This window comes from Balaenoptera ricei, chromosome 18, assembly GCF_028023285.1.
Source record: "Balaenoptera ricei isolate mBalRic1 chromosome 18, mBalRic1.hap2, whole genome shotgun sequence".
Lineage (NCBI taxonomy): Eukaryota > Metazoa > Chordata > Mammalia > Artiodactyla > Balaenopteridae > Balaenoptera > Balaenoptera ricei.
The window spans coordinates 52,937,450-52,954,074 of NC_082656.1; the positions used below are offsets into that span (position 1 = coordinate 52,937,450).

At 40.0% G+C, this 16,625-nt stretch overlaps 1 protein-coding gene across 5 annotated transcripts in view; it reads right to left on the reverse strand.

Annotated features, from left to right (window-relative positions):
- Window positions 1-3,936: 3,936 nt before the first annotated feature.
- TBC1D4 (TBC1 domain family member 4) overlaps window positions 3,937-16,625 on the reverse strand; it is a 216,525-nt gene continuing 203,836 nt past the window's right edge. For all 5 annotated transcript variants that reach the window (XM_059903040.1, XM_059903038.1, XM_059903042.1 and 2 more), the window contains 4 exons: window positions 14,470-14,629; window positions 11,976-12,145; window positions 8,541-8,717; window positions 3,937-6,308 (listed from right to left, as the gene is read on the reverse strand). In XM_059903040.1, coding sequence (XP_059759023.1) covers window positions 6,075-6,308; window positions 8,541-8,717; window positions 11,976-12,145; window positions 14,470-14,629 — 741 coding nt within the window. In that variant the 3' untranslated portion in view covers window positions 3,937-6,074. The remainder of the gene's footprint in view (window positions 6,309-8,540; window positions 8,718-11,975; window positions 12,146-14,469; window positions 14,630-16,625) is intronic.

Below are 16,625 nucleotides of genomic sequence, written 5' to 3' on the forward strand. Positions count from 1 at the left end.
CCACATTCTAGCCTTGAAAACAGTGTGCCTGAATTAGGCAGTGTGAGCGCCCTATTATATTTGTAGCGTGTACTGTAATATATTTAAGGTCAAGTAGATAAACAACAAGGGCTAGTGTACAGCATAGGGAACTCTACTCAATATTCTGTAATAACCTAAATGGGAAAAGAATCTGAAAAATGATGGATATATGTATATGTATAACTGAATCACTCTGTTGTACACCTGAAACTAACACAACATTGTAAATCAACTATACTCCAATATAAAATAAAAATTTTAAAAATAAGGTAGAGAATAATATACTACATATGATATAAATTATATATAGCACATAGCATACAGCACATATTTATGATAAAAGGTAAAGCACCAGAGTCTTTTCACAATTTACGAAGTATCACTCAGTACATTCTGATTTTTTTTTTTCATAAGAACTATGAATTTATCAGGTAAGAACTTAAGCTAGGAGAGAGACATTTTTGAGGTCCCAACATCTAGCAAAGTACCTGACCCATACTAGGCCACCAAGAAACGCAAAATGCTGAATAAAATTACACCTACCTCTCAATTTACCTGAACTCCGTTAACATTTTTCTTAGGACAGAGTAATGATGACGTTAGCTTTTTTTTTAATATGCATAATCCCCTCTGGGGGGGCCTGAGCTGTCTGTGAAGGTCAGCAGTACCCCCAGGGTGGCCCACGCTATGAGAGTACACCCTGGCTACTGGGGCGGGTGGTCAGTTCATCCCACAACACAGACCTAAGCGTGACCTGAAGAAGTGAGCCAGACGGAGTGCAGGAAGAAAGGCGCACTCCCAGACCCCCCAGGGCAAGAAGCAGCAGGTGCGAAGCAAAAGGATGGCCAGTTCAGGAACCGAGATGGAGCTTAACCATTTGACCTGAGCAGAGGACAAGGCAGGAGATCAAGCTGGACAGGCTACCAGCGACACACTCACAAAAGGCCCAGTGGGTCGTCTCAAAGATTAGATGATCCCAGGAAGAAAGACGAGCCCTTGAAGGGTGTTAAACTGAGGATAAACTTGGTGAGACTCATGTTTTAGGAAGGTCCCTCTGCCTGAGGTGAGCGCAGTCCGGGTAAGCGGTGACAACCCACATCTGGGCAGGCACCCTTTGCCAGGCCCTCTGGTGCTCCCCTCCCCTTGAAGTAGGGTTTGTAGCGAAGCAAATGTGGTTCCATCAGGGGGAACCCCAGGAAACTGACACAGTACTGCATGTCATGGGTAGACTGGAGGGAGACAAGGCTACTAGAGTCACCAGCGCGTCACTCCAAAAATTCCCACTCAACGTCTCCGCTGTTGCTTTTTCCCCATGCTTCCAGCTGATTCCCTCTCTATCCTAGATCCTTCTCCTCTATTTGACTGAGACATGCCACCCCACCTTCTGCTTGCATTTCTCACTCATCAAAACAAACACCAGGGCTTCCCTGGTGGCGCAGTGGTTGAGAATCTGCCTGCTAATGCAGGGGACACGGGTTCGCGCCCTGGTCTGGGAAGATCCCACATGCCGCGGAGCAACTAGACCCGTGAGCCACAACTACTGAGCCTGCACTCCGCAACACGAGAGGCCAAGATGGTGAGAGGCCCGCGCACCGCGATGAAGAGTGGCCCCCACTTGCCGCAACTAGAGAAAGCCCTAGCACAGAAACGAAGACCCAATGTAGCAAGCAATCAATCAATCAATAAATCTTAAAAAACAAACAAACAAACAAACACCAAGTAGCTCAATGTCTGTGACTTCAGAGCCCCTAGAAACGGGGTTGGTCTCAGTTTAACCCACCAGAGCAAGGACATGAACAAGGTACCTGCAAAAGCGATGGGGATGTTACAGGACCACGTTCTTCGGCCAGATGCGCAGCGAGCCAAACGCTGAGATGCCGAGGTTTGCAGCAGAGAAGGGGTTTATCCGCGAGACAGCCAAGCGAGGAGACTGGAGAACAAACCTCAAATTCGCTTCCCAGAAAGTGAGGGGCTTGGGGTATTCAGGGATAAAGCTGAGGCCTGGGGAGCACGGAAAGGTGACTGGAGAGAAGGAAAAGGTGAGGTAATTGTCATTCTGAGCAGGCGCAGCTAAGCTGCACGCTTCCGACCACGGGGCGCACGCTCTGAGGGTGGAGTTTTGGGTCTTCTGACCTCAAAACGCCACCCATCGGGCATTCGCACATGCTCAGTTGGAGGATCATTGGTCCCACCCAGTCTTAAACTGCTCGAGCTCTAACATTACACAGCTGAATCCATGTTCCTGAAGAACAGCTTGGGCAAACATCTTATTATTTAGGCTACGTGACGCTTGGAGGACATGCAAGTTTTTGTAAAAACAATTCAATTGCGCTTGATCAGTGTAGGCAGGTTAAGTTCATTACTCATTAGGCAAGTTGTAGTTTAAGGGATCTGATAACTACCCTCAGTTTCAGGGGGATATGGACAAATATTTAGCAGACAAAACTAGCAGGTTTCGGTGACCAATTATATCAGAGAGAGAGAAATCTAGGCTGACTTGCTTCCCCAAGGCCACTGCCATAGACCAGGCTTTTACTAATTTTTTTGGCCTAGATTTTGATGGCATTCACCTAACTGCAATCTCCCAGCCCCTAGTTTCTGTCCAGATGTATTAAGTGGTTTGGAACAAATCTGAGCATGTCTCTCTCCGGGTTACTGGCTTTTAATGGCTCCCATTTCTCTCTAGGTGGAGTTCAAACTCCTTCACAAGGTCTGCTAAGACCTTCATGAAAAAGCCCTTGCTTGTCAGGGGCCTCCTTTCCCACCACTCCCCTATGGGAACACTCACTGTACTTTGGGATTAAGGAATGAGTTTTGATTTCAGAAACACACCACCTTCTCTCATTCATCTATTGTTTAAACACAAAGCTGCTCAACTTCTACTGGCTATTCTAGGCTCAGGGCAAGCACCACCTCTTCTGAGTACCTGTCACCCACTGCAAAGTGCTGCTACAGCCCCTCCTGTCACCTTGAGTGTAATGAGTGGATTACTTTGCATACCTGCTGGAGTATAAACTCTCTTTTTTTCTAGTTAACCTCCTGCCACTAGACCACAAGCTCACTGAGGACAAGGACTGTATCTTCTCCACCTCTGAATACTCAGCATCTAGCTTGGCTTACAAAAATGAACTTGTTGAGTGAATGAATAAAAGGGGTGGAACCAAGACTCAGATCTAAGACATCTCACCCTAAACCCAGTGCTTTTGACAATATATCAAAGCGAATAAGAGTGATGCATCATGGTAGAGGACTAAATAATTCAGGTGGCAGATTTCCTATTTGTAATCCAGCCCAGGTGGGGTGGGAAATGCTGAAATGGTGATAAAATGGGTAAATTAACATGGATATTAAGAGACCATTCTACCTAAGCCTACACTGACTCCTCAAACTACTACATATAGTACAAAATACTTAAAAGATTTAGTCCTAAAGTTAGCAAGAAGATACAGTATCCTTTTACTGAAATCCAAACATGCTTGAAAATATTCTGAAACATATTTGTTATGTAAACACATTCATATCATATCCATCAATAAATGCCCTTAATCCTTTTATTTGGGAGCTAACCCAATTTAAAAATTTTGTATTTTCCTATCCTCTCTCTCCCTCTTGCTCTCTATGAGGGGGCATAAAAAACAAAAGGGGTAGAATGCAATACTGTCAGTGTGGTTGTCTTTTTCTTTATTTATCAGCAAAAGGCTCCACTGGGAAAGAAGTTGAAAATTAGTACTGAATAACTGACCATGTACTTTCATAAATGTTTCTAAAAATTATCTTTGTTGTCTCTGATTCAAAGAATTATTAGTGTGCAAATTTTAAGTAGCAACAATCCAACCCATGCAGCTTTTATAAAGGACTCTAGCCAAGACCTTCTTCTCTTTTAATACAAACAAAAGTAAAACCAATAAGCCAAGGAAACTGCAGCAATGTATTTATTGGAAATGAACTAGACATTACATTAATAGGATGAAGATGTAACAATGCATGAAGCATAATCGTTGCAACATTTAAAAGATCACAAAAGAAAAATTCATTTTCAAAAGAAATATTGTATCTAAGACAACTTAAGCTCTGAACACCATAATACAACTCTAACGTTGACTTTGAACATCCAGAATAAAATTTACTTTAAACGGAAGAACTGGAAGGAAAAGTTTCTTTTCCCAACTTGAAGATTCCCTGGCTACCACCTGTGTATCACACACGAGGTAATTTTCATCACCAGACAGTAACCAGATAATATTTGTCATATTCCTCATAGGAAAATACCTCTCCTACAAATAGAGAAATTTGAGGGAAATCCAAGCAACAAAAGAGTTGGTGGCCCCAACTGATTGGGTCAGCATTTTCTAGAACCTAGAAATTAAGTTAACTTTACTAGTAAGACTTCATTTCCTTTTGAGAAACTGCCTGGATTAGAGGGCATGCTGATTTGTAACAAGAGTCACTATATTACACTGAGTAATGGGGTTTGAGATGCTTATCATCTGCTCATCAAGGTTTTCTGAAACCTTTAGAGCTTTATTCTTCTACTCTGTAATACATTGTAGCTTGTGTATAACAAACTCCCTCTGAAGAAAATTATCCCAGGTAATCCATCTGTGATAATATAAGTACTGCAAAAAGCAGTAATGAAAAATATTGTTTGGAAAGGCAAAAACGCTGTTATCAACTTTCCGAGGCACTATCATAGAATCATCTCTGAAATGGAGAAATTCCATGTGTAACTTAAAAATTAAGTTTTTAAGCTACTTTCCTTCCATTCACCCAGCATGCATGAATGTCCACGAATAATCTATCTGTAGACTGAGAAAGTCAGGAGTCCAAACGCAGAGCTGTAGGTTTTAGAAGGGCTTTCTCCTTCCCTTCCCATGGATTTCAACAGTTTACTTAAAATATTCCACAGTTCTCATAAATTGTCACATGGAAGGGGAAGATGATTACAAGCTTATCAGACCTGTCAATTGGCAACAACAACAAAAAAAGTATCTCAACACTACATCATCTTTAGAAAACCAATCATAATTTCATTTCCTTAGCCCCCATTGAAGGTAGAGAGAACTAAGGTAAGAGCGCCTACATTTTAGTGGGAAATGGCAAATCCTTATCACCAACTGTGGCACCAAGTAAAGGGGAGTTCATTCACAGCTGTAGGAATAATTTAAATAAAAAGGTAGAAAGTAGATCTAGACAATTTAGGTCCTAAATTAAATTTTTGAGGACTGATTTTTTTTTTTTTTTTTTTTTTAGGACTGATATTTTTAGTTTAAGTAACAATGCTGGTCTAATTTACTAGAAAATTAGTAGTGTTCTCTTCCACTTTGAGCTGGGGGGGCAGACTCAGCCACAGTCTTGCTTTCTCCTTACACACACCTAAAGTAATGCCTGACCAGACTCAAAATGCATGTAGATGCAACATGCTCGTTGGCACAAAGCAAACAGCAGGGGAAGGCCCCTACTTTCCTGAAAAACCCATAAGGAGCTTGACTGGCAATCAGTCATTTTCCTCATATATATATATATTAAAAATGTCAGTAGATTTTAAGACAGATGCACATAAAGCTACACAAAGGTTTCCACCTCTCCACCACTGAGTGAAACATGCTGTTCTTTGGAGAAAAAAATACATTCATTTTTTTCAAGTATATTTCAATATACAAAGATGTTCTAGCTTTGTTTCACTACAAAAACAAATGATTTCACATGTGTCCAAGGGGAATTTCATTTTAACTTCCCTTTGGTCTAGATTTCACGAAGTTTTGATTTTTTTTAAAAAATTGCTCTAAATATACATCTACTCCTTTATGTGAAAGCATGAACTCTTTATGTCCATTATATATATATATGTACATAGTCAACAAGGACAGCAAAAAACAGTCTACATATGTACAATGGCTTTGAACTGGCATGCTCTAAGGAGAGCGAGGGTTACCGGCTCTGACTTGGGCTCGGAACCAGTTCAGTGGTTCTGTCAGCTCTGGGCCAGCAGCATGCAGACTCCTTCTGTCGGTGGCATCCTCAGAGCACTTCCTGCTGGGGTGGCACGTCTTCAGTTACGGCTTGTTTCCTGTCTTGGCTCTGCTGTTAGGGTTGCAGTTGAAGTCTCTCAGCAGCGGTTCGCAATTGGCCAGAGCATCTGCTGGCAGCAGCTTCTGAATCTGCTCCACTGCCTTTTGATAAGCCATTTTCTCTTGTTCCAGGGTCCGGATCAAAGACTTCATTTTGGTCTCTCTGGTTAAAAGATTTTCCAGGTTGGATTCCAAGGTCTGGATTTTAGCGTGAGCTATCTGTTTGGGGCAAAAACCAAAATCCTCCGAATCAGACATTTGAAGGTTTTGTTTCTTCATCATAGCAGCAGCCAGACCTTACATATATTAACTAATCATGTCATATTACTTAATACATCAGTATACGAAGCAAATACTCTGAAACCTCCCATGAAATGGAGATTTCTTTAGGTTTCTCAAAAATATAACTAGGGTACTAACAAAATACATCTCATTTCACTGAATACACCAAAAATGCAAAATCAAATCAACATCCCAGAGTGGTGAGGGTCCTCACTCCACACACAGGTCTTCTCCTGGAGTGACTGGAACCTGACAGGGAGAAACAGGAGATTCCTGACTGCCCTGAAGTGCTAAAAGAGGCTTTTTGCCCTCTGAGTGGAAATGCAGGGTTGTCTCAACACATACTTGGGACCCTATCGGTTTTTACGGGTGTCGGGTGTGCCCACGTAACTTGGGAACCCAGAGGTGATGAGAACATTGAAATGTGAAAGAAAAAGTCTGTAACCATTAATAAACATCATTATAATATAAAGCAGGTGCAAACCCACTTTCCCTAATAAGGAAATGCTCAATCAATCACCACTGAAACATCCTAGCAATAAGGGTCAATACCCCAACTGTTTTTCTTTCTGAAAATAGACAGTGTTGGCTCTTTTTTTGAACAGGAAAAGGCATAAAATTTTCTATGGGCCAGAGCTAACGTAGATGAAGCGAAGGAAGCCAGTGTTCCTTCTCTGGGAGCAATTACTCTAGAGACCCTCATTTCTCAGCTGAGGGTATCCTGGCTATCTTTTTTTTTTTTTTTTTTTTTTAATTAATTAATTAATTTTTGGCTGTGTTGGGTCTTCGTTTCTGTGCGAGGGCTTTCTCTAGTTGTGGCAAGCGGGGGCCACTCTTCATTGCGGTGCGCGGGCCTCTCACTATCGCGGCCTCTCTTGTTGTGGAGCACGGGCTCCAGACGTGCAGGCTCAGTAGTTGTGGCTCACGGGCCCAGTTGCTCTGCGGCATGTGGGATCCTCCCAGACCAGGGCCCGAACCCATGTCCCCTGCATTGGCAGGCAGATTCTCAACCACTGCGCCACCAGGGAAGCCCTCTCCTGGCTATCTTTGTCAGAGGATTCACTGCACATCAAAGCAGAGTTTTAGTGTCCTCTAGCGTGGGGACGTGCGCAGTGCTGGAGAAGTGGCGGATAAGCAGAAACCAATGAGCCGTGGAGCACTTAAGCTCTAACTCAGCACTTAAGCTCCACCTCCCCCAACCCCCAGCCCCTAGCTTCACCTTCTCACCTCCCCCTCCTCTGGTCACACTGAAGCCCCACTCCTCAGGGCTTGGACACACAGCGCACTTCATAAAGGTTGCAGGTGCGTAATATTAATTTATACTAAATCACTTACCACATTGGTAAGGGTGCATTGACAAATAGATAATATTTTATATTCCAAAGTAACTGTAAACTCCTTGATGGCAGGGATTATGTGTTACCAATTTTTGAATTCAATTCTCTCAAAAATGTCTCCTTTTCTTTCCATTTCTGTGAGTTTTACTCTAGACAGTTCTCATCATCCCCAGTCAGATTTCGACAAATAATTGCTAGCTGGTCGCCCTACCTTCTCTCCCCATTCTAATCTGTCCTCATCAAGATTTCCAGATTGATCTTTCTAAAATATGGTTCAAAAATTTCGAGAGATTTCCTTCTCAACATGATTAAAGCCGTGTTCTTCTGCTTGACCCGGAAAGTTATCTACCATTCTGTCTCCATCCTGTTTATCCCACCTCTCTCGAACGTAAATCTTAAACTGATGTTAAGCTTCCTCTACTGCTCTGCCACATCCTCCTTATTTAAACACCCCCTACTCCTCACTCCTTTCTCCCACCAACCCTCCAGAGTCCAGCTCAAGGCCAAGTCCCCTAGAGTTTTCCCAGCTTCCTATAGTCAATCCCTCCTCCCTTGAACTGAAACCAAACATGTACAACACCCAATAAGTATTGAACGAGATTCTGCTTTCAGCTGCCATTTAACTATTTTGGGAGAGTAGATTTCCTCTCTCAGTTGGTATTCAAATTGATATGTGCATTTGCAGCGCCCAGAGCACTTGGACACAGTCCGATACACAGGCCCACAGTCAGCAATGGTTCAATCCACACCACAGCTCTATCCTTTCTGGGATGGTTCTGTGCAGGCAAGGAGGCACCCAAGTGAGTTTCTGATCAAGTTGTTATCTCTTTACCTGTAATTTTTCTAGGAGGTCCATGTTTTGTCTTTTCAGTTGGCTGTTGGCCCTCTCCAACTTCTCCATGGGTTCGCTCTCCTCGCAGGCGTAGGAAGATTCCTGGAGCTCATCCTGCAGCACGTGATACTCCACCTCATAGGCGTGTAACTGCTTGGAAATATCCATCTCAAAAACCTGCCGTGAAAACACCGTGGGTTAGTCTGACCTTCAGGATGTGCACCAAGATACAGTCTGTGTATCTAGGGTACTTCATGTAGATTTCCCAATACTTTTTTTTTTTTTAATTAATTTATTTATTTTTGGCTGTGTTGGGTCTTCGCTTCTGTGCGAGGGCTTTCTCTAGTTGCGGCAAGCGGGGGCCACTCTTCATCGCGGCGCGCGGGCCTCTCACTATCGCGGCCTCTCTTGTTGCGGAGCACAGGCTCCAGACGCGCAGGCTCAGTAACTGTGGCACACGGGCTTAGTTGCTCCGCGGCATGTGGGATCTTCCCAGACCAGGGCTCGAACCCGTGTCCCCTGCATTGGCAGGCGGATTCTCAACCACTGCGCCACCAGGGAAGCCCCCAATACTTATTAATGAGAAATAGTATGACATATCAAAAGGAAGAATAACAAGTGTGACTGTCAAGTTAAGGACAAACAGATGATTTCTATACAACTGAAACATTCTCATGATGAGGCCAAGACTCTAGAAAAAGTTAATGCTCAAAGATATTTTGCAACCAAAATATACATAATCTAGGAATGGTCTCCCAAAATGTAGCCTACCAGATAAACGACATTAGTTACTGAGTAACTCTTACCTGAGTTAGAGATCATCTCTGCTGGTTATAAGCACAATTGCATAGGGTATTTCTATAATAATGAGACCAAAAGCCCTTCTAATTGTTTGTCAATGGGGCAGAAAGGTCTTATGCTAAATATTTTCATCTACTTGCTAATCCATGTGAGCCTCTTGGAAGTCACTAACATATCCTACCATAGAGAGAATCTTCTAAATTCAGAATCTTCAAAAACCCTGGGCACTGTACAAAGCTATTTAATTGGGGCTACCTCTGCTCTCCCATATCGCCACCCATTAGGAACAGTTTGCTTAGAAGTCAGAGGACAGGCAACTCCTCCTTAGTCTAAACTGGTGAGGGAAAGTGAGGCAGCAGCTGCCATTTAAGCATCTGTATCCACACTAACACTGTAGGTAGAAAAGAAACCTACAGTGAGAAAAATATCACTTGCTTACTTACCCTACTACTGTTAGAGATACTCAAATCTTAGAATTTAAATGATATTTCGAGACAACCTGGTTATTCCCCTCAAACAAGTGTCATCTTTTCCCTACGCAGTGGGTATGAACACAACGGACTACTACACAACCATTAAAAATGAGGGTATGGATCTACATTTATTGGCATGGAAAAATATCCAATACTCTACAAATATTTTATTAAAAAATCAAGTTATACAATAGCATGTATAGTAAGATTTCACTTAAGTAAAACTGTATACATATTTATTTGTGTATATAATTAAAGAGAGATTATAAAAGGACATTTAAAAGGCTTTAAGTCTCAAGGTGTTGAGATCTGTAGTTACTTTTACTTTCTTCTTGGTGCTGTTCTGCATTATTTGTGTTTTTTACAGTGACCATAAATAAACTTTATTTATTCATCAAAGTCTCCTTTAATATTAACAGTTCATTGCATATTCAACTCTATTTGTTAGAAAATTATCTCTAATATCAAGTCCAAATCTACCAGCCTATAAATTCTATCCATTAATCGTAGTAATAATCTCTAAAGCTAGGCAATTCCCTCATTAATTTTAGAAGAGAGGTGATCTGATTTCAAATCAGGTAACGTCTCTCTCTAAAAGCACAATCGCTGCTTGCCAGTCCAAAAAGATATTTCTGAAGAATTAGTAAACAAGTGAATGTGTAAGTAAAAGTTATATTTTTCAGTTTCCAGAGCATTTTAACAAATAAAAACTGTTCATAGATATTTACAGAATAATCTGCTTGTGATTTCAATTCCACTTGGTGGAAAGAAAATTTTATGTGCAATAATATAAGTTTTTCTTATAGAGTGAATTATAGTGTACAAAATTCTTCAACTGAATTGGTTACATTTGCTCCTAAAAACGATGTTATTCCCATTTTGCAGGAGAGGAAGTTGAAACTCAGAGAGGTTGTAACTTGCCCAAAGTCACACAGCTAGTAGATAGCTGGACACCAGCACAAGATCTCAAACTCCCTTTCTCTTGCTCTAAACTCTGTCTTTTATCTGCTACCCTAAGGGCCTCTAGGAAAGTGGTAAATTTAAATTTTATCAATACTCATAAGGCATGACTGCTGTATCTACAAATCTGGTCTTAAGTGTATTCATGTCATCTGAACAACAATATATAACTACCACTTACCTGGTCCCTATGAAGACCCAGGGACTAGATATATGGTGTGCTGATTACCCTCCATTTGCTTCCCAGATCCATTCTCTGCCCTCATGCATCCTCTGTACCCTGGGAGGCAGACCCCTGTGACCTGTTTTCCTTGTTGCAGGCTTCTGGTTAGGTATGGCCAATGGGAAAAGTCATCAGGAGATCAAAAGGGGCAGGGGAAAGAGGTTGGGTACTTCTTCCCTGCTCCTTCCCTGTCTGGCTCACCAAGAACACAGCAACCTCCAGAGTTCTGGCACTCGCTAGGCCTGGTAACATTATTCTGTCCTCCTTCTCCTGATGCATCACCATGGGTATGAACAGTTTCCCTCTGTTACTAGTTCCTGGGTACCTAGACATCTGTGCCCGGTTCCCTTAGCCTTGCCTACACCCCTGTAAATGGTACCTTCCTTTGAATCATTGGAGGTAGACTCTGTTTCCTGCAAGGGACCCTGACTGATACAGCAAGTCTCATTTAAACCGCACAAAACCTCTTGGATCAGAATTGTCCCATTTTGGAGGTAAGAATACTAGGGTTCAGAAGATTAGGGTGATGTGTGCAAGCCAAACAACTAATAAAAGAGCTAGAAACTGATGTAAACCCAAGACTGTCTAATTCTAAAGTCTATGTTCTTGTCACATATATTCCTTATATATTTTAAAACAGAATTAACAATAGTACAGAGGTGAGTCTCAGCTTACTTATTTATTAGGTATTCCTAACTCTGTCAGTTCTATCTTCAGTCTCACCATTGGTCTAAGTAGGAAGATTCCTGAAAAACTCATGATGTAGCACTGAACCACCTTGCCCGGACACAGCCTCACAAACAATGTCACAAGGGAGAAATTACACAATAGTCTCGTTTCTAGATAAAATGTATTTGATCAAATCAAAAAAAAACCCTGTCAAGCAAAATTACATCTTTATGCTAAAACATTTAATAAATAATTAGTAGAGAAACTGCTGTATAATCTTATATCTTATTATTACCATTTAACTCATACCTGGGTGATAAGTTTTTCCATTTCAGAGGAATTCATATCAGGGAGCGTGCTTTTAAGGAATTCAACAATATTTTCAAAGTTTTCACATTCCATTATGAGTGCCTCTTGGTTGTTCAGCAGGCTGAGGGCAACCTTAAATATAACTTCAGTTCCCTGAAGAAAAATAATATCTGAAAAGAAGAGATATAATTTTTATGATCAAAATTATGCATCTACTATTGTAAAAAGTGACCTCTGTGTGTTAATGGGATTTTTGGTGTGTTTTTTTTTTCTGTGTGTGTGTGTGTGTCTTGTTTTAATTACTGCAACAGAACCACAGAATATTTTGCAAAATAAAACTGGTCAAAATCACCTAGATTTGAAATAAATAATAATATGACTGGAACAAATAAACAGTTGTTTAAATATTCCTACTTATTTAGGAACCTCAGATAAGGGCAGGATAAAAAGAAAAAGATAAATTATATATCTGTTTGTCCATTCATTTATAATTTTTACTGCCAAATTTAATGGAGACTAGGTATACCTCAAAAACACTGATTCCGTTGATATTTAGGTTTTTCTTCACAAAGGGAATACAGAAACAAATCAACATAACCAATTAGGACTATTTAAACTCTCATGACCAGAATAAAAAACTAAATGAACCAGTTAATATGTGTGCAAGCCAAACAACTAATAAAAGAGCTAGAAACTGATGTAAACCCGAGACTGTCTAATTCTAAAGACTGTACTAGAGCAGGAATTAAAAAAAAAAAAAAACTTTAAAAGAAAAATCAAAACCAGAAGAGAAAAAGAAAAGCTACCCTAACCCTGAACTTTGCTTCCTAACAAATACAAACATGCAATAGTTTTGAAAAGTACTAAATACTTTTGTATGCGCGTTCCTCTCAATCCATGCCATTCCACAATCAATAATAAACGGGAGGTCGTTAAAAATGAGGGAACCGTGGAACAATTACTTCAAACATGGTCATTCTTCTTGCTCACGCATCTTTCCCTTTGCTGACAGTCTCTATTCTTCACTAAATTCTAAGAAAAGAATGGAGCACCTATTGTAGAGCTGACAGCATCATTCATATTCTCTTAGCAAAAAACAGACGACTGGGGAGATGTTTCCTGAATTCTGTTATCAAGCTTCCAAGGGTAAATCAAAGAGAGATACCCAAAATATTTAGAGATACCCTAAATATTTTGATTTGATAAGCTATTTTCTGAGAAGCAAATATATAAATGAAAAGATTTAAAGAAGACCCATAAATAGGAACCCAAGCTCCAAAGAAAACTTCCCTGGAGAAAAGCAATCGTGTGTACTCAAGAAGAGAAATTTGGTAAACATTTGATTCTGTGCATCTCGGTTTTACTCTTTTGCTGCACTTTGCCTATACATTGTATTAGTGCTAATGCAGTGTTTAACCTTTAAAGCCACAGCCCCCAATAAGAAAGACACTGTACATTGTAATCTGGTGTACGTATACATATTACATCTATATCTTCAAATTTGAAGTTTCTCCAAACATTTTTCCCTACGACTGATATTTTCTCTGTATTCTATTCCAGTCCATTTTTTTTCTAACCCTGGTAGTGACCTACAATTGGGCCAATACTTACAATTTGACAAAAAAGCTCCAATTTAGCACAGTTATAAATATTGACTATTTTCACCATAGATACCAGATAGACGAGCAGAACATGAAAACTGGGAGCCCTTTCTGAGGTCATCGAGCTCTCAGCCTTAGACCAAACCTCTGGCAAAGAGTTGTTTTTTTAAAAAAGTTTGCTTTTTAAATAACGAGTTTAGACAAACCCAACTGAAGACATGTGAATAGATTTAAAGGCCCCATAAGGGAGCATAAACGGTGTCACACTTTGTTTTTATTACACTGTGGAGCAAGGCAGCAACTCAACAACTTGCCCTGGGCCCGACTGCCTGTGCACCCAGTCTGAGAGATGGGCACCACCCCTGCACTGGCGTGAGAGGAGGGTCCCTTCAGCAACAAAATGGGAATTTCAGTTACCTTGTTAACAAAAGTCACATTAAGAAATGCCATTAGAAACAACATTGAAAAAGGTACTTCTGTTAACCCAGTTAGAGAACGTGTTTCTCTGTGTTTTGAATCCACGTTGAAGAGGACAGTGGGGAAGGAAATAAAAAAGAGGTAGTAAAGATGTGTTTAAAAATCTAAAAAATCATACAGAGTAAATCCTTAATTCATTATACTGTGATTTTTTAGGTATAAAAGAAAATAAGAACGCCATTACAGCTTACTCAAATACAGAAGCTCAATTCTTCTTTCGCTTTGAATTTCGATTTTATTTAAGACCAATATGGTTTCAAATTACTCTCAGAATAGAGCCAGACATATTTAGTAAATTCCACTAGCAATTTGCGATTCTGTGTAATGCTTGATAAAACAACTGGAGCACCTAATGGCTAGAAGTATATCCCTTGGAATAAATAACACTGTTTCACTGGATCATCACCATCTCTTACCAAAAACTCTGGCTACAAATCCTAATGGAAATTGAGAGGCAAACAATGTGAGGAACCAGGGGGCAGCATAAAGACTGGGGCTGATTTCATTTGCTTCAAGATGATTGTAGAGATCTCTGTGATAGTCATGAAGGAGCCTGGACAGCTGGTACATTTGAATCTAAAGTTAATTTGGAGAAAAAAAATAAAATGTTATGCATTTATCTGAGTGTACATAAAATACACTAACTTTAATTTTATTACACTAATATTTAATAATTAATTCACATATATTTGATAAATTTGAACCTAAAGTTAATTTGGAGAAGAAAAATACAATACTATGCATTTATCTGAGTGTACATAAATACACTAACTTTAATTTTATTACTCTAATATTTAATAACTAATTCACATATATTTGAGAAATAAAAGTAGTATTTTTTTTAACTTTTTATTTTATATTGGAGTATAGTTGATTAACAATGTTGCATTAGTTTCGGGTGTACAGCAAAGTTATACATACACATGTATCTATTCTTTTCAAATTCTTTTCCCATTTAGGTGGTTACATAATATTGAGCAGAGATCCCTTGTGCTATACAGTAGGTCCTTGTTGGGTATCTATTTTATTTTATTTTATTTTTAACATCTTTATTGGAGTAAAACTGCTTTACAATGTTGTGTTAGTTTCTGCTGTATAACAGAGTGAATCAGCTATATGTATACATATATCCCCATATCCCCTCCCTCTTGCATCTCCCTCCCACCCTCCCTATCCCACCCCTCTAGGTGGTCACAAAGCACCGAGCTGATCTCCCTGTGCTATGTGGCTGCTTCCCACCAGCTATCTATTTTACATTTGGTAGTGTATATATGTCCATGCTACTCTCTCACTTCATCCCAGCTTACCCTTCCCCCTCCTTGTGTCCTCAAGTCCATTCTCTACGTTTGTGTCTTTATTCCTGTCCTGCCCCTAGGTTCATTAGAACCACTTTTTTTTTTTTTTTTAGATTCCATATATACGTGTTAGCATACGGTATTTATTTTTCTCTTTCTGACTTACTTCACTCTGTATGACAGTCTCTAGGTCCATCCACCTCACTACAAATAACTCAATTTCGTTTCTTTTTATGGCTGAGTAATATTCCATTGCATATATGTGCCCCACCTTCTTTATCCATTCATCTGTCGATGGACACCTAGGTTGCTTCCATGTCCTGGCTATTGTAAATAGTGCTGCAATGAACATTGTGGTACATGACTCTTTTTGAATTACGGTTTTCTCAGGGTATATGTCCAGTAGTGGGATTGCTGGGTCGTATGGTAGTTCTATTTTTAGTTTTTTAAGGAAACTCCATACTGTTCTCCAGAGTGGCTGTATCAATTTACATTCCCACCAACAGTGCAAGAGGGTTCCCTTTTCTACACCTTCTCCAGCATTTATTGTTTGTAGATTTTTTGATGATGGCCATTCTGACTGATGTGAGGTGATACCTCATTGTAGTTTTGATTTGCATTTCTCTAATGATTAGCGATGTTGAGAATCCTTTCATGTGTTTGTTGGCAATCTGTATATCTTCTTTGGAGAAATGTCTATTTAGGTCTTTTGCCCATTTTTGGATTGGGTTGTTTGTTTTTTTTGATATTGAGCTGCATGAGCTGCTTGTATATTTTGGAGATTAATCCTTTGTCAGTTGCTTCATTTGCAAATATTTTCTCCCATTCTGAGGGTTGTCTTTGCGTCTTGTCGATGGTTTCCTTTGCAGCACTGTGTAGATGTCAATCCCAAACTCCCTAACTATCCCTTCCCCCCACCCTTCTCCTCTGGTAACCACAAGTTCATTCTCTAAGTCTGTGAGTCTGTTTCTGTTTTGTAAATAAGCTCATTTGTATCATTTCTTTTTAGCTACAGTGGCGCAATGCGTTAGAATGCAGTACTTATACAGTATTGTTTTATTTTATTATTATGTTCACAAATCCAAGTTCATTTAACTGAGTTCATAAAGCAAGTCAGTGTTAGTCCATCTACAACTATGGAGCACATTTCTCTATCATGAGTGTTTTGGTATCACCATACGTACATGGAAATGGTAATTTTTCCTCATGTAGGAAGGTACTGCTTTTGGAATTTAAATCAGAACTGCCCTGGCTCAGGACTCTCATGGAAGGCACAT